Source organism: Patella vulgata, chromosome 5 (genome assembly GCF_932274485.2).
Source record: "Patella vulgata chromosome 5, xgPatVulg1.2, whole genome shotgun sequence".
NCBI classification, from domain to species: Eukaryota; Metazoa; Mollusca; class Gastropoda; family Patellidae; genus Patella; species Patella vulgata.
The window spans coordinates 31,594,438-31,621,498 of record NC_065883.2 but is presented as its reverse complement, the minus strand read 5'-3'; the positions used below and the strand labels follow the sequence as shown (position 1 = coordinate 31,621,498).

Genomic DNA, 27,061 nt, shown 5'->3' with positions numbered 1-27,061 from the left:
TACTTGTCCAGAGGGTTCGAAAATATTTTTAAATCGAACTTTCATTTGAAAAGGTTTACGTTAGACATTTCAAACCATTATGTTGAATTTTTCAAAAAATTTTAAATAAGGTGTGTTAAGATGAAATTTGTATCATCAATTAATTGAAATATTCTAAAATAGTACAATTTGTTGACCAGAATAAAGATTGGGACATATTATTCAGTTACAACAAGAGTGGTATTGAGCCTTTAACAGAATTGATTGTGTATATCTGAAATAGACACGACCGAAGCACAAAATAGTGCCAATAAGCCGACGTCAAATCTAGAGTTGTAGATGATGTTATTTTTGTGAAAAATCATTGGAAGAAGCGATAAGACGTTCTGTACGGATTATACAGTCCTAAAGGCTGCAAGAAGGCTATTGTTTACAATGTAACATTGTGTCTTGTAATGTTGATAATGATCATAATGATGGTGTTTACATTTGTTTGTTGATGTGACCTCATGACCTGTGACGTTTAGATAACGTCATATGGATATCATGGCTATTCACTGTGTCAGAGTCACTTCTCTGCAGGTAGGGTGAGTCTGTCGTTCAGATTGCCAGTGGTCGTGACCAGCCGTACCATGCGATAAAGCACGGTCGGGATGGTTCAAAGATGGCTGACAAAACTGACACTTGAGAATATTTTCTGAAAAAAATAATAAAATTGCCGATTGCCGTTGCGTTATTTACACCTTGGTCGGTATTATAGGGCCCATGTTAACGCCTGAAAGTTAGTGAATGGTCATTGTAGTATAGATGTTAAATATGATTATTTTTTTTTCGTCTTTTTTGATGAATTTGACAGATTAGAATCTTCTTAATCGAATATATATAGGCACACGACAAAAAACTGTACGTGTGAAATGATTTAGTGGACACTATTCTGGATCTATTGTTAAAATATATAAATCTATGGACCATGATGTCTCTCTGCCTTGTGAACCATAGTAACAAAAAATACAGGAAAATTAATAACATATAGATATATAATAAATTTTAAATGCAAATCATGTATATGCCAATCTCAGTGAGATCTCTTTGGTTGATATAAGAATTTGGTAATCCATTATACAGTAAGACAAATAGAATCCATTGACCAAATTTAGAATTGGTCATCAGTTGACACAAAATGATAAAAAATGGATATATGTACTAGAGTTTGCATTTCAACTTTTAATAATAAAAACTAAGTTAATGTGGACATTTAAAATGAAATGGGTTTTAATGTCCTACTGTTCTGCTCCAACTGGGCTAATGAAGACAGGGGCATATAAAAACTAAGATAATGCTTTGTTTAACATGTTTAATATAGGTACCATGAGATAACACAGGTTCACATATTGTTTTAGTAGGTACATATAGCACTTTAAACTCTTGTATTATTTCATACAATAACACAATATCTTCAAATATATAATGTACAATATCTCAATCATCAAATAATGTATATGACAAATGCCTATTAACTACATGTATATGGTATGTAATATGTATGTATAATATAATTAGTACTGTACTTTTTAAATAATACAGGCAGTAAACATATATCTATATACAGCCTATTACATATACAATAACAACACTCCCAATGAACATATTATCACTTCTACTTATTTACATTTAGAACCAAATTTACAAAATACACAAGCGTTCTATTTCACATATAACTACAAATGAGACAAATAAACATTCACCGCCTATTAAATTTTATTTTATATAATCGATTGTCTGACCTATGTACTACATAAACAATGTCTGTAATATCAACAAAGCATTAATAAAACAATCTCTCCAAAACTTGTTCCATCAAGCATAAACAATAAAAGGGTAACATGTATATCGAAAATTATACAATTTTATCCACAACAATATTTCTATTGCACTTTTCATGAGCATGGGCTTAAACCCTTCCTTTCTTAATAAACACTATACATACACATTATCCATATGTATACCCACCCGAAAACAAATGACATTTTGTATAAGTATGCAGTTCAAAGAAGACAGCATTTTACTTCGCTTTGTCAGAATATAATATACAATAAAGATACAGGTAAATTTCATTATCAGGTAAAATCTATCATCATAGATGATAATGGCTTTCGACAAAATTATTGTGGCAAATTCTCTGATTTTCTTTAGAAATTTGGATACTGTAACAGTATTTCATCCCCATGTAAGAAGTACGGCTTTAATTCACGAAATGTGTCTCAAGAACAATTGGTGCTTAGAGTATAATCAAAGTGTGGGTACCACTATAAACCTTTAGTTGTTTTTACCTTTATTTCAAATGAATGAAAACATTTAATGATGATTGCCATTTACAACAACATCCATAATCACTTGACCAATCCCCAATGTTCTTGTAACTAATTTTCTACACATGAACAAAATATTTGGTATATTTACTTGACAAAGTGAATCTTGTTGAATCCAAATCTAAATTCTTTCAAAATTAAGCCTCTAGTTCCAAAATTTGTGGGTTTACTGTTAAAAAAAAGGATATGCGCTCTGAATGACAAAATATATTATTGTATTTTACAAATTAAATGTATATTTTTTAAGTACCCATAATTAGAAATTGGTAGTTTATGTTTTTTTGTAATGTTCAGTAAGTTATCTAGAATATATTTACACTAAAATTTCCTGACCAAATTCAACGCATTATCCTAAATAATCATAAAAATTCAACAAATACAAACAGTTTTATCAATATTTTAGATGCAGCTAAAATATCTTTAAAATAACAAATTTCAGTTTACACCTTAGATGGAATAGCAATATATTCTAACTAAACACACTCATCCAATGTATTACCTAAAAAAAAAACTCTTTCCATGATTACCAGTACTTACATAACTAAAACAGATATACATTAATGGAATAGCCATTGCATTTGTTTATTTTAACTTATGATAAATAATGACATACAACAGTCATACTTATAAACCCTGGTTTAGAATGTATATATATTGTTCTTTAAGAATTCTTGTTTCTAAATTATATTACAAAAGGGCAAACATTAGTAGAAAGATTCCCATTTTACAGTTTATTTAATAATAAGGTTTAATTACTTCGGTCAAATTGAGACAAAGATAGAGTGTGCAGTGGAAGGTAGTATGTGTTGTTGTCAAGTCTTCTTTTAATTCCAATTGTCAAGGGTTCCTTTAAGGGCACGTTTATGTGTTCAGTTCCTCGTACCATCTGGATGACTGGGTACAGTTTTCTTGTCAACTGCACAGGCCAAAGCAATACATTTCAACTTCTGGTCTACAAACAATCTTAAAATGATGTACTATTAATAAGTGAAGGACTGAACTAAATGCTGTACAAGGTACACATCAGATCTTGAACCATAAGGGGAAAAGTGTGTAATATTGCCTCTAAGCCTAAGGACCACAATTGCCCTAAAAGTATCCTGGTAGGTTAAGAGTAATGGAACTCAAACAAGATATGTTTATGTTAGCTACTAATACTACATCTACAGATGAAATTTTACATTTGAAAGGGAAGAATAGTGGAAAACTTTTAAACACACTTGACTTCTGACAGGGAACTAATAACTCAAAATCTGCAATCCTTTAAACTATACTGACATATATTCATTTCAGGAAAAGATATTACAGTGGAAATACAATTCAATATGCAAAAGTAAAGCTTTATTAAATCTGGCTTTTACCTGCATTTCACCAATTTTCAAAGGAAACCAATGCATTATTGTACATTTGTTTCTTGTATCTAATTATAGATTCAAAGGAAATAGATTAACCTACAAGCTGTAATATACAGCAAAAACATAAATATATACATCTTAATTTATTTATAACTGGTTAATGTAATATGTTCTTAGTGTGTTAAAGCCATTACAATTAAATCTTTTTAAAGAAGGGAAAATATAACCCATAGAATAATTTTAAGAGTAGCCATTATAGTTGCATCCTACAGATAATTTCTTATTGAACATATAAAAACTGATTAAACGGATGGATATGAAACCTGCAATAACTGGTAATAAATACAGTTTTAATACTTGATTCAGTAGTGTTACAGGTTCATACTTTTTATCTCACAATACATGGGTCATCAGTCTCAGAGCTAAGCTGCCAGGTCTACTGTCGGACACTAGCCCGGCATTAAAATTTTTTAACTAGTCCGTAGTTGTACTAGTTATAAGCTTTAATATTAGTCTGCATGTAAAATAAAACTTGATAAATGGAATAACTGAAGAAGAGTAGGTGGGAATGCTGAAGACTGCACAAAATTCTCCCTCCTTGCACAATGCAAGTAGTCATAGTACATTAACATCAGGGATGCTATAATTTTGCCCGTCAAGGCATTTTTAGTTGGGGTTAATAGAGGCAAGAATTAGATCGCAAGAAGTCATTTGTCAGCTTCAGGAAATAACGTCAATAAGCTTCCATTCCCTCTAATCAACTTCAACTACAAATATTTTTATATTATATAGCATATGTTCTGAATACAAAAAAGTATGTGCTCCTGGGTATTTGTCACATTTAATTCCCGTATGGTATTCAAATGTATATCAATAATATTTCTACAAAATTATGTGTTTTTGTAACACATAGAATGAAATTGACCGACCTGTACCAGCTTCAAATCCATGTCAGTAATTTTACTCCAAAATTACGTGTCTTCATTTATACGGCAGAAAATGAAAGCATAGTTCGTGATGTCGAAACATTGTTTGTTTTCTTTATAGAACGGTATTTTAAAATTACTTTGGCGTGGCATAGACAAGTAAGCAATACAGGTACATGTAGGTATGGTCTCCATGTTATTGTTTTTTGCCCACGTGACATGTTTTTCCCCGCCAAAAAGAACCATTCTAGTTAACGATGTAGAAAGCAACGAGAATTCGCATGCAAGTGCCATTTTAGCCGCGAAGCTGTTTGTTAAACGAAGAAAAAATTAAATTGGTGTGTATTAGCTGGGATTGGAGAAAATAAATGTGGGATATTTTACAGTCTATTTCTTTATAAAACTAGTTTAATTCACAAACTATAAAAAAAATTAGAGTGAAAGGGCACTAGTCCAGGACTAATGGAGCTAAATTGTTCACTAGCCCGTAAGGTATTTTTGGTAGCCCAGGTGTCTGGCTAGTGGATTTTTACACCCCTGAGTCGATAACTGTAAAGAATATACTGTAATACTGTGAATATTTATGAAGATATGAATGGGTTGCTAGGCAATGAAACAAACATATGCCCACGGCAGCTAAGTTGTCCCAGCAGTCCACATAAAGTGTGCAGAATTTCAATTCTTTATTAATAGAGGGGTTTTCAGATGCAAGAATATGGGATACAAGAGTGTAAACAAGATTTTTCTGGGCATTCAAAGGCAATAAGCAAGTAATTATCAAAGATTGTTGAAAATTGAAAATTAACAGACATCTACATCTCATGAACTTGATCATTACAAATAAATTTCAAATCAATCAGATAACAAGATTTCTCAAAGCAATCAAGGATCTTAAGTTGCAAATAATTACACAATATTTAACATCCACTCGACACAAACTAGGTCATTTCAGGACTAACTCATGGTTCAATTTTATTTCAATAATTCGCTTGCGCGTAGGGGTCTTTGGCAGTGGGAGGAAACCGGAGGACCTGGAGAAAACCTACGAGGTTGGAACAGGTAAAAAGAATTTTACAAAGGATTTGTTTGTGTTCAGAACATACCCTACTAGAATAAGCAACATAAATGAAACCGTACTATGGTGTTATTCATTTGATAGTTTCAACATAAAGCTCTGATATAGCAGTATGAGCTAACACATACGAAATTAGTAAGCTTATCAAATAAATATGTATTAAGTTTAAAAGATTTTGAACAAAAATCTGTCTCTATAACTATATCTGTCTTGAACATAAACTCATACAATTTTGTGGCCTTTGGATGAAAAACAAACTGTGAGATCTGTATTTGACTCATGAACATTGCTACATGAATTCTTCTTCACTTACACAAACAAATTTCATAATATAAATGCTATAATAAACTATTTGGATGTTGTGAAGGCAACCAAGACATCTGTTAACAAGCATTCTGAAAGTAGTGCTGAGGCAACACATTTCTCTACCAAGTTGCAAAAAATTTTACAATTCCTGCATTTATAAGAGATTGAAATTATGAATACACTTCTGCGAAAATATAATCCAGATACTATAGATGAATAAAATCAGTAAAACGAAATTTTCACTGAATTGGTCTGTAACCCTAATCAAATACTGGTATGTTTAAGTTAATTTTAAGTCATTAAAGGACCATAATTCAGTAAATATAAAAGATTCCCACTGGATCTGTAGGTTTGCTTCAACCAAGCTAAATCAAAATAATTCCAGGACACAAAAAGGACAGGAGGAGGAATGGAGAGAAAATCCATCATTCAATGGTAGGGGATTAATAAGCCCTTTGGTCTAATATATAGGTTAAACAGTATTGTTAATTTAGTCTTAATCAGTGGACCCAATCTATTACCGTTAAAGGGCACCGGGCATTATCAGTGGACCCAAATTATCAGTGTTTAGAGTGACGGGCCAGTATTTAAGGTCTACAGCTCTTTCAATGCATATTTAAACAACAAAATTGTAGTCTATATTCTCTATCATCAGGACGTCAATTATTTAATGGCACTCAAGTTTAGCCAAGCTACAGACATACATAGCATTTTCCAAATTTTATTGTAGAAAGCTCCACAACATTATTATGTTGCTAACAGATGTCTTGGTGACCTTATCATTGTTTACTGGAAAATTGATAATTAAACATTAAGTTAGTAAATTTGCAATGCATATACTTTCATCTGATGTGTCCAAAATGTCTTCTATGTCATCTTGATATATTATATTTACTAAGAGCACACAACATTAGTGACTAGACACATAACATAGTCCATTATTTAATTCTACAACATTTCACAAGCCACATTCACACAAACATACACTACACAAAAACTTAGCACATACATACAAACATACACTACACAAAAAATAACATACTCTATGTACACAAAAACACAGCATAAAAACTCACTAGTAATCATTAACAATACACAATAATGTTCCGTCCACTTATTGAAAAAAAAAACCTTCACACAAACAACTTGTTCTTTTCTTCTCCTCCTAGGCACTTTCTCGCTCTTCCATTCTACATATACAATATATACAGTAGTGATTACTGTAAACAAGGAATGAAATTCTCGTACATTACTTTTTCATACAAATAATTTGATTCACAATTTGTCTTAACATATCACATCCAAGCCAACTATAAAAAAGGCTCACTTCTAGCTACTCTGTTTCCGTGAATGAACAATTTTGTAAGTTCGAGGTGGAATTTCCGGAAGTCCAGGGGGATCATCCCCATTGATATCAAAGATCAAATTAGAAGGATATCCTCGTTCTGAATTGTGACGTGGAAGTGTTGAGCTTGTTGACGGTGGCATAACAGGTCGCGGTTGATGAGAGATGCTTTGTGATCTCGGTAATGTACTAAAAACAGAGTCTCGTGACTTAAAAGAATCCCTCCTAGGGGGAACAGGTGGAGGTCTTTCTTCATCGTGACGAGGAGGGGGAATGGGTGGATTATCAGATAGGGATAATCCTGATAAAGAACATTCAGAGTCATTGTGTTTACGTCTGGGAGGAAGTGGTGGTGGTGTTAACACATGTTTCTCTAAAGCATTATCCAACTCTAAACCATATCCAAATTCTGAAATATAGTTCAAAATATATAACTTTAATAACTACCCCCAAAAAATAATATTCAATGTTTTAACATTTAAAGGAGCAGTAGTCCCAGATATATTTGAGTGAATAAAACTGTTTATTCAGCGTGAAAGACCCTCTAAACCTTTATTCCAGTTCTGTGCAACTATCTGAAGCTCTGAAATATTTTAAGAAATACAGACTTTCAGTGTCCATATGGGGTTAGTCGTAAGTTCCCAAACTCCATGGGGTGTAAATGACTTGAAATACTTGCCAAAGTTATAGTCACCATAATTAAGTAACTTATATGAATACATAACCATGCTAAGCAAATTCCCGAATGAATTCACTAGACAAAGTATAAAGGCTATACTATCACATTTTGATGTTTATTATATAAATAGTTAAAGATGCATTATGTAAGAGCTAAATTTGCCTATTGCAGGTCTTTTTTCTGGTTTCAAATGTTATAAACAGTATTTAGACATTTATTCACATGAATCGCCCATACTTAACTCTCTACACCATCAGATGGCCACAATATTACCGGTCAGTGGATTAAGAAAAGTCTGCAAATATCTTTGTTAGGCGATAAAATCGAAAATCGCAACTACATTTATTATTGTAGCAATTTTACCTGACAATCAAGACTATTTACATTGTGTCATGTCAAAATTTTATAAATTAATGACTTCACTCAGAATAAATTAATTTGATTGAAATTTTCAAGTATTCATTTTTCATTATATATTTCTAAACTATTATAGCAAGAACGGTTAGCTCTTTATCTAAATCTTACATAATGCATCTTTAAACCAATTAAATTCAGTAACTGAGAAACTATCAACTGCTGTTCTGTATTCTATAAGATATCATATTTAAGATAATAATTTACCTGATAAGATACTTGTATCATTAGAAAAGTTTGTAAGAACACTATGTGTACTGCCCATTAATGTACTAGTACTACTAGCTAGAGTACTCATACTACCCAAATGACTGCCACTGAAAAGTGTAGGGGTGAGGGGGGTGCTCGGAGTTGGTGGGGTGGCACAAGATGGTGAAGAGGAATCATCATCTTCTGAGTTCTTTGGTACGTTAAAAGGAAAAGTGGTTGGCTGGCTTGATCTGGCCGAACTCTGTCTATGACCAGATAATGGTTTCACACCTGGTGATTTTAATGAGAAATCTAGGAACTTCTTTGGCTGGTAAATATAAACAACATTACAATTGATCAGTTTATATACAAGAAAATCTTTACAACTGTCACTTATATAATATTAATGATATAACTTTATTATATGTATACATGTGTTGTGATATGATTCAAATTGGGATACATATTCAGGTCAACAATTTTAACAATGAAAACCCCAACAACTTAGAGTAATGTATTCTAATGCAAGCAGGTAAGCAGAATTTAAATATTCTGTTGCCATGTAATGCGAATGTATCAGTCAAATCTTAGTTTTTTTATACCAGAAATCTGTTAAATTTACAGAATAACTCGCAATAAATTTAATGTGTATTGCTATTTGCACCCTATTTCTCATACATATGATTCTCATTTGACACAATTTTTGTCATTTTTTGGATATATTACGTATGGAAAAGAGTTAAATTAAAACCACCTGTTTCTATGAAATATAAAAACTAGAGAATTCTAGCCAAAATGTTGTTTAGTAACAAACAGTAATTATATTCCATAGAATTGTGTCTTGTGTATTTTCAGTTCAAGTACTAAATGCTTATGAAACATTTAAAGCAATATTTCATATTAAAGCATAATTTAACCCTTTTTTTCTAAATATTGACATCTGTTGTGTATAGAAATTATTGTTGTTTTGTCTATTAAAAACTTACATATTTTACTGCCTGCTTTGAACCCCGTGGCTCTATTTCTAATGATTTTGCATAAAGATAATCATTGAAATCTTTTTCACATCTATCTTCTAATGGATTCAACTTTTCAAAAAATTCCTGAAACATACAAAATAATCCATGTTTACTACTAAATTTAAAGTTTTATAATCTGGTAGTCGTAATATCAATATACTGACTGAACAATAAAATGAGGGAAATGTGTTCCAGATATGAACTAACCACAGCAATCTGTATTAGTCATACACAGTCATGGGATTTCGTCTGTATATTCCGGACATGTTCTAAATTGTCCGACCAGGAATATGCCAAATCGGACATCAAGATATAGTGAATAATATTCAAAATTACATAATTAATACTGCCTATACACCTACCTTGATTAACTAGTTAATCTGCTTTGACTGGCTGACTTAATCCTTTATCGGACAATTCATCAATCCAATCCTAAACGGAAGTCATTGTTTCTCCTTTGCCGGACTATGTATCAATCCAATAAGATTTTTTGTACAATCAAGGGCCATAATTCAGGAAGTTACGATCCGACAATATGCACTAATATCGAAAGGAACCAAGATCTTTGGGTTATAAACAAGCATTTCAAGTTTCATCAAAATCAGATGAAAATTGTGACCTCTTGAGTGCTCACAAGCTAAAAAAATGATTTTTGCGTACAGTCAGGGGCCATAATCCATGAAGTTTTGATCCGATACATGCCAATATCAAAAGGATCCAAAGTCTTTTGGAGATAAACCTATATTTCAAGTTTCGTCAAAATCAAATAAGAACACCTGTAGAGTGTCCACAAACAAATTATGGACAGACGGCATAATATGTCCACATGAAAATGTGAGTGTATAAAAAATAAACTATTAAGGCTGAGAAATTTCTAATTAGGAAAAAAAAAGGCACAACTAACAGGTTAATGTGCGTACAAAGTACAGAAAGATTGTAATGAACGTTTTTTTATGACACACTCTGGAATATTCTTCACTAACTTCGTTCGGATTGGGGTAACTAACATTACAAATGCCCACAAGCAACATTCTAGCCCATGTGAGCTTTAAAATCACTGTAAACAAATCTTGCAAAGAAAGTTTGACAAAAATCCACTAAAAAGAACTCTGTCCAGAGCTTTACCACAGAAAAATAACCCTGCAAATGCGCTTGAAATTGCAATTTGAAAATTGATAGATTTCTTCCTTATTTATATCCTTAATGAAAGATAGGTTGCCAGGCAACAAAACATACGCCCACAGCAGCTAAATCGTCCGAGCAGTCGACAAGGGTTGTCACATATTTATTCTTTTGTGGGGAATTTAATAGACAATTTCATACAGATGACATTATAATTTTCGTTGTTTGAAGGTTCACAAGGTTCTAAAAACTAAAACAAGGGCTGTAACTCAGGAAGCCATATACAGAAATTGTTCAAATTCGACAAGCTTTTTCGTTTTACTAATTCAAATAATACATATAAATTTCATACAGATCGGATGATAACTTTTGTCGTTCGTAAGTTCACAAAGTTCAACAAAGTAAATCAAGGGCCATAACTCTAGACATAATTGACGGAAATTGCTGACATTCAATAAGCTTGTTAGTCTTCATTTCGCTAATTTAGGTGATAACTGGAACTCAATAGGCTTGGTCGTTTTACTAATTTAAATGATACATATAAATTTCATACAGATCGGATAATAACTTTTGTCGTTAGAGCATTTACAAGGTACAACAAAGTCAAACAAGGGCCATAACTCACAGCGTAATTAACGTAAATTGCTGAAATTCAATAGGCTTCTTCGTTTCACTAATTTAAATGATGCATATCAATTTCAAACAGAGCGTTCACAACAAAGTGAAACAAGGGCCATAACTCTAGATGTAATTAACGGAAATTGCTGAAATTCAATAGGCTTCTTTGTTTTACTAATTTAAATGATGCATGTAAATTTCATACAGATCGGTTGATAACTTTTGTCGTTAAAGCGTTCACAATATGTAGCACCATGAGTCTTTCAGTCTGACGTGGAGAGCGTCTATGGGAAACCGGTCGCCACATCCTACGTAGAACCCATGCATCTTTTCTTACTACATATTTCTGTAGCCTTGTGATCGTCTAGAATTTGTCTCTAGCTGTCTTTACTTCTGCTTCACGTTGTGTATTTACTTCTCACAGTTTCTTAAGACGTCTGTCTTACCAGGAATAACAATGCGACAGTTTGCTTCTACATATTTTATATATATATATATATATAGCTGAATACAGGTATACAAGCATAGCACAAATTACAATACTATATAGCTAAAACCACTTCTCCACCCTATCCAGCCTCTCGGCTGTCTAGGAACTCAGATGTACCCTCGATCTCTGGAATCTAATGCAAGTCTGACTTACAGGGTTCCCCGGTTTCTTTTAAAGGTATATAAATATCATGCACCATAAAGCGTGATCATGGCCCTGAACTTGTGTAATTAACAAAATGATTGGTTACTTTAAGCTAAATGATGCAATTAGAATAATTCCACTCACGTGTAATTCGGTGGTAAATGAGTGACATATGTTTTCGATAAATCGCTCTTTTTTATGTGTCAACTGTCAATTACAGACTAAGTTGACTTAAGTATTTTAAGTACATATCACATATTATGCGAATATGTTATTTCTCGAGCAAAAATTCTACTAAAAGTATTACAAAGGTGCAACAAAGTGAAACAAGGGCCATAACTCCAGAAGAAATTAACGGAAGTTATTAAAATTAAATAGGATTCTTCATCTCCCTAATGCAAACAACATATATCAATTTCAAAACAATCAGATGATAAATGTAGTCTGTAGAGTGTTCACAAGAAATTGTGGACGATGGAAGGACGGACTGACGGACGGGGGCGACGGCAATATACGACCACATTTCCATGTGGGCATTTAAAAATCACACAAGAGTCTAAAAAAAAAATTCTACTAAGAATCCTGTATCAGAATACATCATTTCATAAGTCTGAACTGTAATAGAGAGGCAGGGTTCATCCTTATGACCAGGTGAAGCATAAACAGGGATTCGGGACACAAGAAATTGTGAATGGCCAACGGAGACAAACAATATACATTCACATTAAACATGTATTTAAAAAGTAACGTAATAACATGTACTTACTCTGATAGAATTCTCTACACTTAAACAGTAAGGCTGATTTTGATATTGCTGAATTTCTGCAGTTATTTCTGCCACTTTTCGTCTTTTACTAAAATTAATCAGACCTTTTGGTCGATTGGGTAAAAAGTCTGGATTGCCCTCCTCTGTTAGTAAAATATTGGTCAGGTACATTCCTGTTAAAAAAATGTAAATATTATTGGAAGATGTTTGAAATATTCTTTTATAAGAAAAATTTACTCTTCTTTTCTAGCCATATTTCTTTTTAGATCAAATATGGTACAAAAAGCCAGATCATTCAAATATATTTCAAATATTGTACAATTTAATGTGAAGACTGTTGTTATTATGTAACTTGATGTAGAAAGGTCTGGTTTGTATAAAAAGAGATCTCACAACTATAAATTTATTATTACTATATTTGTCTATGAGGGATAAAGATGGTTTTCTAAAATCAATAGAAACTTTTGTAAACATAAAATGACTATAAATCAATGGCTTTGAATAATCTTTGTACCAAAATGTTTTTCCCTTACAGTACTTTTAATTGTGTATGGTCTTAAACTCTATCTTTAATATTAATACTGCACGTTGGGGCTTTAATAAGCAGAGCATCACAAAAGATTCCAAGTTAAACAGATATAAACAAGATGACTCATTAACATCCCAACTCCTCGAACAGGGATAGTCAAACACAAAAACTATTCAATTGTAAAATCTTTAATAAGTAAATCAGGTCAATAAAATAAAATATTAAATTAACATTCTATTTCCATAAACCCAAGGGAGTGACACTTACCTAAAAAGGGAACACATGGTGGGTTTATTGACCGGAGCTTTTCTGTGTATTTTTTGAAATGATCTGAATTTAATTCTTTGGCTTCATCAAAAGATTTGTAGAGTTTATGGGGTAATTCCTGTAAAAGAAAAGAATGCGATTAAAGATCATCTGCTTGACATGATATTTATATGTGAATTATATGGAAATTTCTGAAACCTCAGGAATAAAATTTGTCATCATTTGTAATGTACACATTCTGATCAAATCTGAATATTTTGAAAATTGATTATTTTATAAAGACATTACTTACCTTAAATGTGTGTTCAAGTCTATAAACTGGTGCTGAGTTCATAGCACTAACAACCTCTAATACACCGTTGAAATTGTTGAGTTCTTGAAAGACCAACATTATTTCTAGAATACGGGACATAACAGCTACCCTTTCCTCTAGATTATCTGTTTCTATAATACATTTCTCTAACCAGAATGTAAACTGTAATAAATTATAATAAATCATCACTTGGGCCGGCCATTGCTATCTTTGAGAATGACTCACATAATGATTGGCAACGCCAGTGCTAGTTTTTTCATTTTCTTATATTAAAAGTGTACTATACATGGTGCTGATATTAAACCAGCGGTTGCCAGGCAAGATACGCCACATTTTGCAAGAGATGGATAGAGAACTAGCTAAAAACAAAAGCGATTTTTCGTACAATCAGGGGTTATTATCTAGAAAGTTATGGTCTGAAATGCGCAAATATCGAAAGGGACTGAGATCTTTCGGATATAAAGATATATTTTAAGTTTCACCAAAATCGGATAAAAATTATGACCTCTAGAGGGTCAACAACCTTTGTATTACATACTTTTACACACTTTGCTTACAAAGAGCGGCCATTTTGTTGGGCAGTTCGTTTTGATTTCCCCCATCATTATGGTGGAATAGTGATATATTTAAACGTTTTTAAAAATCGGATAAAAAATTGTCACCTCTAGAGAATCCACAATCAGGCGTCGTAATCCAGGAAGTTATGGTCTGATATGCGAAAATAGCGAAAGGAACCAAGATCTTTGGGTTATAAACATGCATTTCAAGTTTCATCAAAATCAGATGAAAATTGTGACCTCTATAGTGTCCACTATCTAAAAACATAATTTTTCGTACAATCAGGGGCTATAATCCATGAATTTATGGTCCGATACTTGCCAATATCCAAGGGAACCGAAATCTTTGGGAGATAGACTTTTATTTCAAGTTTTGTCAAAATCGGATAAAAATTGTGACCTGTAGTGTGTCCACAAACATATTGTGGATGGACAGACATACAGACTGACGTCCAGGGGCGGCAACAATATACGTCCACATGAAAATGTGGGCGTATAAAAACATCTCTTTGAGTATGTCAAAAGATATGCTTTTGTTAAAAAAATATATTTTCCCTGTTATTTTGGGTGTTTTCCAATCAATGTTTAAGTATTTGGAATCACGATTATCAAGAAATAATATATCATTGACTACTAGGTCTGACATTTCACATTAAGAAAGTTCATCCAGTATAAAACTATTAGCCACAATTAAAATTAAAGTTATTTCACTAATCATTTGCAAATTACTGGTCCTTTTTCAATAATGTCCTTTAATTATTTGGACATGAAATGTAGTCAAGAAGATTACACACCATAGTAGAGAAATGTATCATCTTTAGTAGATTAGGTGAGGTTTTATCTTTATTTTTCTTGATCCATACACTACCAACTAATTCTGAAGGTTGTACAGCTCTATATAGATCAAACTCTAATAACGTTACTTGGCGAGCTATTTCTATTGGATGTAACTGAAAAATATAATTTACAAATCACATTATAATGTCATCTTACAATATTAAAGTTTTAGATTTCTTTTTTTGTTCCCTTGAAATTCACAAGAACTCAAAAACATGCCTCTACCACATGGAGTACAATACACAATTATGTTTGTAAATATTGTATTTATATCACCTTCCCATCAAGCATAAGATGATACAGATTGCTTTTTGTATTCTGATGCAGGCAACAAATCTGTAGCACTTTTAGCGCAAGACTTTATCAATAGATACAACCATTGATGCTCTTTTGCGTGTACATGTATGCCGACTAGGAATATGCCGAATCGGAAATCAAGATATGGTGAATAATATTCAAAATTCCAAAATTAATTGACTGTACGGAATGTGTAACTAACTATTACTCATCTTGATTATCGTTGACAATAGGCAGGATTGATTGGGTAATTACTTGATAAACCCATTTATAGTGTTGTGTCGGACATTTTAATCCCCTTGATTAAGGTAGTCAAAAATCAATCAATAAACTTGTAAGCTAACCTTTAACAGTCATTCAGGTCGCGATTTTTGTAATTAGTAAGAACGGTAATTTTGAAAATACTGTAAGCTCGATAATTATTCACAATACAATTTTTATCTGTAACCATTTCCCTTCGTAGGAATTGACCACCCATTCCTAACTGGCACCCAATATTTTAATCCTTTTCGATTCACTGGACAACAAAATATTCTGTAGGCTCTTATCATATGAAAGATGTATCCATCCGATGCGCGCACTTGTTATTAGATAATACACACCATTTTAATTTTTCTCCGTTTATCCACCTACTTCACGACTAAAATGTCACTTCCTGCGAGCTTGCATTGCTTTCTACAAACCTAACTAGGATGTTTCATTTTGGCGGAAAATATGTGTCATGTGACAAATAACAATAACATGGTGAACATGACTGCATTAATACGGGTGTTGATGCTACCCGGATGAAATTTTAAAATATCATTTTGTAAAAAAGACAAACGATGTTTCGACATCATGATCAATTGCCTTCATATTCTGTCGTAAAAATGAAGACACGTAATTTTGGAGGAATGTTTTGGCGTGAATATGAAGCAGGTACAGGTCGGCATGCTTTCTTTCTATCGAAATATGAAAACACCTAATTTTGTAGGAATATTACTGACATAAATTTTAATACTGTACGGGAATTAAATATGAAAAACAGTGTGGTGCACCCATTTTTAATATATGTTATTTTGTTCACACGTGAATTTTTAGTGTAGTCAGAATCCGTCTGACAACAATAAGGGTTATGCGTCTTTATTTTCGGTAAATATGTTTGACAAGAAATTTTTTGAAATAGCAACACTGAACACGACCAAATATAAGTATCTCACTAAATATCTCTGAATGGGATGTGATTTGTTTTTCGAGGGTCCTAATAAAAAGATCATTGAATATCAAGGAACAACAATGTAGCAAATGTGTATACAAGTATGGTTTTGAATACATTTTACTTTGCTTGTTCTTACAAAAATATAGTTTTTCATTCTTTAATTTTCTCAATTCTTTTCAATTTTCAAAAATTCTGAGTTCGTGCAAAAGTATTACCTCTTGTGATTTTGAGGACTGAGTTTGCACAATTTGTAATGCTCAGTTTTTAAAGAAAACACTTTTTCTATGGGTTTTGTATATATAGAATTTGATGTAGTTAAAGTCCAGGGAGAGCAGTTCTGGAATTCAAAGTTATCACGTATTAATGGAATTGAATTATCTCTTACCTTCATCAAGTCAAATTCTTCAGGTTTTTGTGTTAAATGCCATTCAATTGCTGGTAATTCTGTTTGATATGTTATTTCTCTCTCTGTATTAGAACTTTCTTGCTGTAATACCAAATATATATATATTTATTTTCAAACCTTAATTTGGGGTTGAATATTGATATACAAAATGAACAAAACTCCATAAAATCCACCTGCACAGTAAATTTGTAAAACTTCAAGAAAATTTGTTAATAAAAATGATAATGACAATTTACTTCTCCTAAAATACAAATATTATACTAACCCTTCGACTAACAACTTTGTTGATCGACTCTGCCATTTTCTTCATTGCCTTTCCCTTGATAGTGCTGAGAAATCGCTCTAACTTGGTTAGAAGTGCATCATCTCTCTCAAAATCATAGAAATGTTGATCAACCCAGTGTTTTAATACATTCACAACTCTACAAATATAAAATAATATTCATGATCTTTAAGTTAATTGTTAAACACTGCCACCGTGTGTCCATTTGTATATCAGTGTATGCTGTTGCATAATGAATATAGGGACAATGCTAACACTAGTCCTTATCCATTATCCAGTCATTATCTTATAATCAGAGTAACATGTCATTCATTATATTTGTAGTTGTCTAAGGTTTTTGACATCAAATATATCTTTTTATACCTTGGATATATATTTCATTCAGTGTTTATATATTTAGGATAACAACAGTGAAGGAAATATATTGTTAATTTCATGAAATCTTTTGGCATTCAAATTGGTTTACAGAATTGTTTTTTCTTTTTATGCTCTGCCTAGTTCAACACAAATCAATCTGAACTGGAATGAAAATTAGTTCATTAAGATCAAATAAAAATGCAAACCTGAATTGAATGGGTTTAACATATTCTTTACGAAATCGTTTTAAGTCATCTCTAGTTTTTAGACTTGGATCTTTCTGATGATCAACACCAATATCATCTTGCTGTACTACTATATCTGGTATCTCGAACCTATAATAATAATATATACAGTAGATATATCATATTCTTAGTATAAATACATTTCACCATTTCTAGCTCCCATCTCCATATTATTTTGTTTTTATCTCAAGTTTAACTCAAATTGCAATTACTAAACATATTATAATATTAAAATATAATAATCAAATCAAAATGATATCAATATTTTTCTTTAACATAATACACAAATAATATTTAGATTACAATTCAAATATATTCTTCAAGTTCAAACTTAGGTAAAATAGTGATCATAAAATAAATACAAATTAGTAAGTGGCACAGGGTGTATTTGAATGTGGGAGGCATAACCTATACACATGGTGGATTTAACTATGTCAGGAATAAAGGAGATTGAATCAAATGTGAATTTGCATATTCAATGTCGTAGTTGGAATATCTTATTTTAAAGCTGGACATCTCGTTACTTCTTGTTATTAAAGAGACAGTCACAGTGAATAAATAAATGAATCAGTTTATCAACCTGAGGGTCAGTGTTCTAAATTTAGAAAATATACTACATTGTATAAAACAATCAATAATAAATATAGATGAATTTACATAAACTCTAGCATGTTTTCAGATCCCATAACATTTTGATATTGAGTAAATATTGTTAAAAAATATAGATGACTTACCGTTCTATAAGTAAATCAAGTAGTTCATGTGGGCTACAAAATGATCTATAAGTAGTAAGGAATGTCCGCACAAATTTAGGATCAGCATACATATGATATGTGAGACGTTCTATCAATTTAATTAGTAGTCCACCTTTTATCAGTGGACTTTCTATTGATGGATCTTGGTTCTCTTCAAATACTATGTTTTCTTCCGAGTTCTCTTCAGCAAATCTGTATAAATATAGATTCATATTCTGACCACTTTTCATAACCTGAGGTTTGTTGATCACCTTATTGTATTTAAATGTCATATGTAGTTATGTACGCTTATCATAAACTACCAATAATGTATCATTAGAAAACTGTAGCTAAGAAAAACTGATCAAATACATTATTGTTGGTTTGTGTTATAAATATATTATTTATGGAAAAATTCCATTAAATGCTAAAATGTCTGAATATTTTCACACGTAATATAAACCAACAAAGCTTTGCATACACTGGTCAGCTTCACTGGTACCAGCGCTTTACATTATCAATTTACCTCTGTTGAACATTAATTTGAACTAACCTATATTGTTGTGGTGTAGGAAGACACAATGGATGTTGTTTTTCTTCTTCTCTCAATTTACCATCTAGAGCTCTTTCTAACATACTGAAATATAATCAAAATATTACAAATCTAGGACAAAGTTGTTTAGAATTCCTACCATCACCACATAAACATTTATGCAATATATTATATATCCCATTTAAATTAAAATCAGATATTAAAATATAAAGATAGGTTGCCAGGCAATGAAACATACGCCCACAGCAGCTAAATTGTTCGGGCAGTCAACAAGAGTTGTCGCATATTTTTACTTTTGTCAGTAATGAAACATTTATAATAAAATAAAATCTGATTAAGAGTAACAACTCATTAAATAATTATCAGAAAATCATTAGAATTTGTTTGGCCCATGCTAACGTTTAGTATCCAAATCATTTAATATCATGGATTTAGCTGTTCAAGTTATTAAAAATCATTGAAAATCAATATACAGAACCTTGTTTATAAACTGATTTTGATAAAACTTTCAGAATATGCACCAAATGACTCAATTTATCGTTTGTCATTGACATTTTACCTGATTTCAAAGTCTTACACAATTTAAAAAGCTTCATAAAGTGTTAATACTGTTGAAATTTAAATCAATTTTCTGTCATGCAAAGGACAATCGAAGTGGTTATTTCTGTAATCCAATTTAAATATTTTTTTGATAACGTAAGTGATGTCATTATGTCAAGTCTTCGTTCCATAACTGGAACTGATATTACTGGATTTATTGGCTAATTCTGCATCTATTTTATTACACAGGTGCAATGCTCAAGTGGAAATCTGTTTAACGTTTCCATTGGTATGGGAAGTCAGGTCAGTTCAAGGGTAACGTGGCATCAGTGAAACCTGTTATTACTGCATCGCAGTTCTAGTTATATTTAACTTTTGTTTTGCTCTCTGCTGCTTCATAGATGTCTCTCACAGTTCTGTGTATACCTAACCTGAAGCTCGACTAATTAGATCATTTTATTGGCTAATTTTTTACATTAAAGCGAACACTTTATCTAAAAAAAAAAGGTTTTCCTACTGTCAAAAAGACTAATAAAACAAAATTTTAACCATACAAATGAAAACAAAATAGGGCCTGTGTTTTAATCAGATTGTTTAACAGACCAATAGCATAAATTTTGAATGATACTAAAACACTGAAATCTGAACAACAGTAGAGCAAAGGAATAAAGTACAGTAAAATGTGGCTATGACAGAATACCTTCTGGTCTGTAATGATATTAAAGCTGCCATCCAGTTAGCTTTATCTTCAGCATTTTTAGCTGTCAATATTACACCAGGATGATCACGTGGATGTAACTCAATTACATGTTTTAAATCTACAAAAATAAACATTATTTTCAATGTATACACAAGAAAGATTAGGTCGTTTTGAGAAAATGGTGTTTGAAATTTATCCTCTTAAAAAGTGAGAGAATTCTTAAATATTTCTCTGAAATATCAGTGTACCAATGGCAACGATACACTCTTGTCACTTAAGATATTATCAATTGGGCATGATGAGGGTGTGGGTACTTAAGACGGTTCATTTAAAATTAATACCAGAATGAACATAAAATAGCTAACTAATTCTGAACACATGGCAGATCTTATCTGTAAGTGTAAATTAGAAACAAAAAGACAAAATGAAATAATAGAATAGAAATGGAATGGAGTTGAACACATTAGGGTCATTTTGAGACTAAAAAAAGTTATTTTTTTCTGTGGTCACATGTTCCATGATATGTTCAAGTAAGAGAATTTTATTCAGAGAGTGATGTTTCTGGCTTCTCTGCATAGATTACCAACTGTCAAGGTCTTTTCTGTGCACACCAATTTTTACATAGGTGGACCTTGATTTTTGTCCTTTCCTAACAAGAGGTTACTGGTAACTTTTTGGAAGTTTTTACCAATCCCTTTGTATATTTATTGTGCAATAATATATATACTATTCAAAAAAAGTAGGGGATATTTGATTTTGGGGGCATAATACTAAAATATGCAAATGACTACGAAAAAAGTCACTACAGAACCTAACAGAAGAAACATTTCCAGTCACATGTGACGCCCAAACGCACCAATAGCTACCGCATGGAATGCAGGTGATGCTTGGGATCATCATGGGGGTCCAACCCAAGATTTGCACGACTCTGACTTTGAATGTTACAGTCATTGTGGCATTGAATTCCAGGGTGGAAACATCAGTTTAATTGTTTTAGTGACCAGAAAACAAATTTTGATATGCGTCGGCTTACCCAAAATGAAAGGTTACGTGCCCTTGGCATGCTACAGATCGGCACAACACAGGCGGTTGTGGCGCGGACGATAAATGTTTCTCAGTCTGTCATAAGCAGGCTATGGTCCAGATACCGTGATACACAATCTGTACAGGACAGACCACGCTCAGGTCGACCAAGGGCGACAACTCAAGCCCAGGATCGATTTATCCGTACCTTGGCCATGAGAAATCGTGTCATCACATCAAATCAGATCAGCGCTCGTCTTCAAACAGACACTGGTGTGAGAGTGAGTGGCCAGACGATTCGGAATCGACTGCATAGGGGTCACCTTCGCGCCCGTCGTCCACTGAGTCCCGACCTCTCCCCCATCGAGCATGTCTGGGACATGCTTGGACAGAGGTTACGTCAACGTCAACAACGTCCTGCCAATGTCCAAGAACTTGCTGCTGCGTTGCAACAGGAATGGGACAATCTGGACCAAAATGACCTTAGACGTCTCATTAGGAGTATGCCACGTCGGATCAATGCTTGTTTGGCAAACAGAGGAGGATTTACCCGTTACTGACTTGGTTGTGATGCTGTGGTAACTTTGCTGTTTGACCCCGGGTATCATTTTACCCTTATAATGGTCAGTCTGTGCCTTACTTAGTCTAACGATCATTTGGAATAAATCGATGAATGTGAACTTCATTTCATTTTGTCATTTGTTTCTTCGTCAGTTTCATTAGGTGACTTTAATAACACTTAAAAATCAAATATCCCCTACTTTTTTTGAATAGTATATTAAGAAGGCACACTTTCTTTGTTAGCCCTACAGAAGACGAAATATAGATATAATTTAGTAAGACTGACTACATAACTTACCGTCTGTATCTTCTCTGTCTTTTATTTCAACCTTACGTACATAATATTTCTCTTTTAGTTTATATTCGGATATAGAACCAGTCACTGATGATCGTCTATTGTGTTTACATAATACAATCAAATTATCAAACAAAAATACATGTCTATCAGATGGACGTCGACCTGTATGCTTAATTAACTCTCCATCTACAAAAATAAAGGCAATGAATAAAATTAATTGAATACAATGCTTCTGTTAGAAAATAAACACAAAAGAAGAAATAAAACATCAGACTAAGAAATCTCAGAATCAGATTTTTGTCAATATGCTCACATACCTCATGACCTATTAAAATATCCGATCCATTTCAAATGATCAATTTTAAATATCTAGAAATTGTGAGTACAGTATTCGGTATAAAAACAGCACTGGATTGCAGATACTGGTGAAGTTCCAGGCCTGAATATATCCCATTTATAATTTTGTTTATTGCGATTCTACTGTAGAATTTACATTTTATTAATAAGATCAAATTTGATTATATCAGGCTTGAAGGCAAAGTAAGAAATATAACATAGCTTTACCCATCTACTTACCCATTATAAACTCACTACAACTCTGTCCTATTGTTTTACCCTCCCAACCATCAATACTTTTTTGTATTTCATTCATTTTCTCCAGAATTTCTGGTCTGCCAAATCTACCTTGTAACCGTAGAGATATTTCCCTATAAAAAAAAAAAATCAATGAATAAATTAATAATACATAAAAACCCATAAATTAAACGCAACTCATTTTTCAAAATAAGTAGGCGACTTTTAGTGGATTCAATGCAGATAACAAATCGTTAATTTTGATTAAAAACAAATTTCGTTTTATTTAATGCTTTTCATGGCCTCCACTACATATAAAGCGTTCATGTAGGTGAACTCTTCGCCTTAGAAACCATTCAAACAGTATCTCCAAGAATTCTATGTGAATATCATGTAAAACCTGACTAAACAGACCATTTCACTGACTAATCGCTTTCATTATACAGAACATGGTTTATGTAAATAAAAAAAAACTTTAAGATCCTACCCTTTTGACGACAACTAAAACTAAATTGAACTATAAAAAAACATGAAACAAAACTGGACAAGTTTTTATCACATTCTATAGTAAATATAATCAATGAAGTTTTTAAAATATAAAAATGTTTTTTACTTACCATGGTTTACGTTTAGGAATAGCTCCACCAAACTTTCTTTCCATGGATGCTTTAAGAGCTTGAAGTAAACTGTTAGCTTGTTCTAAACATTCTTGATCTTCTTCATTTTTACTACTTTCTATCAATATCTGTAGATACAAATAACACCTTTGTTTTTCCTTACAGAAGATACAGCTTATGGTCTTGGAAATAAATTAATGAGATCAGGACTCAACCTAGCGGGCAAAGTGGGTGAAACAGTTGGCCAACCATTGATGTTGATGACTCTCGGCCTAAGACACCCTAGAGGGAAGTCAAAGTTGCCCTTGTGTGGCTGTAGATATAGAACTATCGTATACAAGCCATTTCTGTATTGACAAACACAGGGATGGGGGTTTAACGTGTCTTTGACAGTTTGGTGATTGAGACTAACATATGTATTTTTTTTTTCTATATGATTATGTGTGCAAAACTAGAAAGAAGAATTTTTATCAGGACAGCAGTGTTTCCGCCTAATTTTCTTCAATTTCCAACTGTTAAGGGTTCTTTTATGGGCATGCCAATGTGTATACAATTGGAGTCAAATCTGAGATTGTAAAGTCCAGAAACCAAGACCGCTCAACTACAAAAGCTCCATACGTGGTTTGAGGTCAATGAACTACTACCAAACTAGTTTTGAGTTCACATAATGTCATCAATAGCTTTGACGTGGAAGTGAAAATCTCCCTCATTTTATATAAGCTGCTATATCACTCAAGTGGCTTAATTTCTCTCTCTGCCTAGATTTCCTTGTAGTGATAAATATTGTAAAATGTGATAAGTATTGTAACATATTACCATAATAATAATTTTTTCTTTATTCGGTAAAGAAATGAACTTATTTAGACATACTTACATCAATGACTTCAAAATAATGTAAACAATGATAGACAGGTCCAAGTAGTAATTTAGGTAAAACATATTTGACAGCTCCTTTAAAACCATGACCAGCAGACTGAAATAGAACACATTACAAACTTATTGTACATCTTTCATTAATAAAAATAACAGGATAACAAAAATTCTCTACAATGTTAAACAATCAAATTTCTACAATTTACCATTTAAAGGACACAATCCTTTCCTCCATTTTTAAATGACAACTTATTCATTTTTTTCTCGGTGAAATCCTATGCATAATAGATATTTACTAAATAATTTAATAAATTTGAAGGTATATTGTGTTTTAGATTCATGAGCATATTTCTACTTAAAATGTTGTCTAATCAAGAAATACAGCCTGAAAACTTAATTGCATACGGAGTCGACTCTTTGTTTTCAATAATCTATTATTGCTCATGTGGCTTATTTTCACAAGTTCTCTTTCAAACACCTTAAACAGTTTATATATTTATCTATCCTCTTAGAAAGATTTTTGCATATAATAGCATACTGGCATGATCTTAAATCAAAGTGATATCAATTTTATACAAAATACATAATTTAATTTTCAAGCCTATATTTCAAAGGACAATATACCTTTAAGCATTGTAATCTTGTGTAATAATAAAAAAAAAGAATTACAAGATTTATAGCTGACTACTTACCTGCATATACTGACTAACATCTTCTCTTTGTAATAAAGTATATAGTCTTTCTTTACCTCTAGGTGCCATCATATCATCTACATATTTCTCATATACATTAAATTCTTCACCCTGTTAAATTTATTAAATAAAGGGTAAAACTATGCAAATTATGTATTATTTCACAATATTGACCATTATTGGACTTGTGGTCTAAGGGGAGATAATAGGTAAGAGTTATCTTCCTGGTATGAAGATTATGTCAACCTAAAAGACGTCCCAAACTTAGGCTGCCTATCTACAGCTAGCTCCGGCTGAGAATAGGCCCTAAGCTAATTAACCGACATTTAAATTCCTACATCGACGATTTTAGTCGAAAACACTGAGTATGGTTTTAGAAAATTTTAAAAGTATTTATTTCTCTTCTATTGTCATATTGAATGAAATTAAATATGTTTATTTAGCCGCTGTGTGTATGAAAGATGTCAAACTAATCAAAGCAGAATCACAAAATAGTCCTCTAATTATTCAATATGGCGGCGCCCATGAAACATAATTTCACAGAGGCGGTTTTGTTTGCGAAAACAAATTTAGGAGTATCTAACCTTGTTTTGAAAGATAAACAGATTGAAACTCTAAAGACAGTTTACAATGGTAAAGAGTTTATTGCAATATTACCCATAGCACATATTATATATCGCTTTTACGCGAGTGTCAGCGACATGCCGTGTTTACATAAAACACACGTGCGTGGGTTATTTTTATTTTGTTGTCTAAACAAAGCGGTGTCGAATCGATAAGTCCCGCCCCAAAATGATCACGATTCACATGATCGTTTTAAATGGCGGATAATCAGTGCAGTGTAACATTCTGGGAAGTATGACGTAGATGGGTCGCTGTGTGCAGTATGCCTAAAAGAAAGATGTGGTTTGAGCACACGCCTGACATAATTGAACAAGTAATTGGTCGAGATAATATCATAGTTAGTAGGCACATGGATTGTTGCCGCAAATTCTTGTGTTTACTAAACTGACACATTTTGAAGTATTGAGAAAATTCAATTCCAAAACGCCAAATCGAGTAGAACTGGGCGATATCCCTGAAATCAGATATCAGGATATATTCACTATATCGCGATATTTTATAAAATGTCAATTATTTCAGTTTATCATATTTTATATGTAAAAAAAAAAAAAAACATGCATAAAAAGTTGGAAATACCCCCGAGTAATTATTTGAGACTTTCTAGTCAATATTATTAAAAGTTTTTAGCATAAATACAGTACTGAATTTACAAACAAAACTTAATGAGCTGGTTCAAACACAGATCTATCTTAAGCCATGAAGACTTGCTAAATATATTGGTCTATGTTGTTTATTACAATTTTAATTTCCAGTATAATTAATTATGATATTTTACTTAAATTAAGAATATTTACATGAATGAGGCACAAAAAAAAACATTTAAAAAAAGTTTGTATTCTGTCGGCCGTGAATGTTTTTTATAACTACGGGTACGATTGGATTCTATTCATTTACCCAAGCAAACTCATTTTTTCTCATTCAAGCGCATACCTTCTTGAAAATGCATTATGCAATGCAAAAATTATACTATAAAACTTAAGTAAATGTCAAAAAGTGTCCATTGATTTAGTCAATTACATTTTTCCGGATCACGAAACGCCATGACACGTCTGACGCTGAATGATGATCAGTCTACTGGAACTCTCAATATAGTTGGAATTATTTATATTTCAGCTTTATTAAAATTTAATTCAATCTGAAAATCAATGATCTGTATAAACATCTGTATAAACAATTCGTCCAAAAAAT

At 32.2% G+C, this 27,061-nt stretch overlaps 1 protein-coding gene across 1 annotated transcript in view; it reads right to left on the bottom strand.

The window, feature by feature from the left end:
* Positions 1-1,316: 1,316 nt before the first annotated feature.
* The window catches only part of LOC126822277 (son of sevenless homolog 1), a 31,196-nt gene continuing 5,451 nt past the window's right edge, over positions 1,317-27,061 (bottom strand). The window contains exons 7-24 of the mRNA XM_050551063.2: positions 25,250-25,360; positions 24,559-24,657; positions 23,685-23,812; positions 23,071-23,201; positions 22,495-22,680; positions 20,613-20,730; positions 19,373-19,456; positions 18,820-19,032; positions 18,047-18,175; positions 17,466-17,622; positions 17,180-17,281; positions 15,257-15,412; positions 13,885-14,067; positions 13,593-13,710; positions 12,797-12,969; positions 9,624-9,740; positions 8,656-8,965; positions 1,317-7,764 (exon numbers count right to left, since the gene is read on the bottom strand). Of these exons, the coding sequence (XP_050407020.1) occupies positions 7,340-7,764; positions 8,656-8,965; positions 9,624-9,740; positions 12,797-12,969; positions 13,593-13,710; positions 13,885-14,067; positions 15,257-15,412; positions 17,180-17,281; positions 17,466-17,622; positions 18,047-18,175; positions 18,820-19,032; positions 19,373-19,456; positions 20,613-20,730; positions 22,495-22,680; positions 23,071-23,201; positions 23,685-23,812; positions 24,559-24,657; positions 25,250-25,360 (2,940 nt within the window). The 3' untranslated portion in view covers positions 1,317-7,339. The remainder of the gene's footprint in view (positions 7,765-8,655; positions 8,966-9,623; positions 9,741-12,796; positions 12,970-13,592; positions 13,711-13,884; positions 14,068-15,256; positions 15,413-17,179; positions 17,282-17,465; positions 17,623-18,046; positions 18,176-18,819; positions 19,033-19,372; positions 19,457-20,612; positions 20,731-22,494; positions 22,681-23,070; positions 23,202-23,684; positions 23,813-24,558; positions 24,658-25,249; positions 25,361-27,061) is intronic.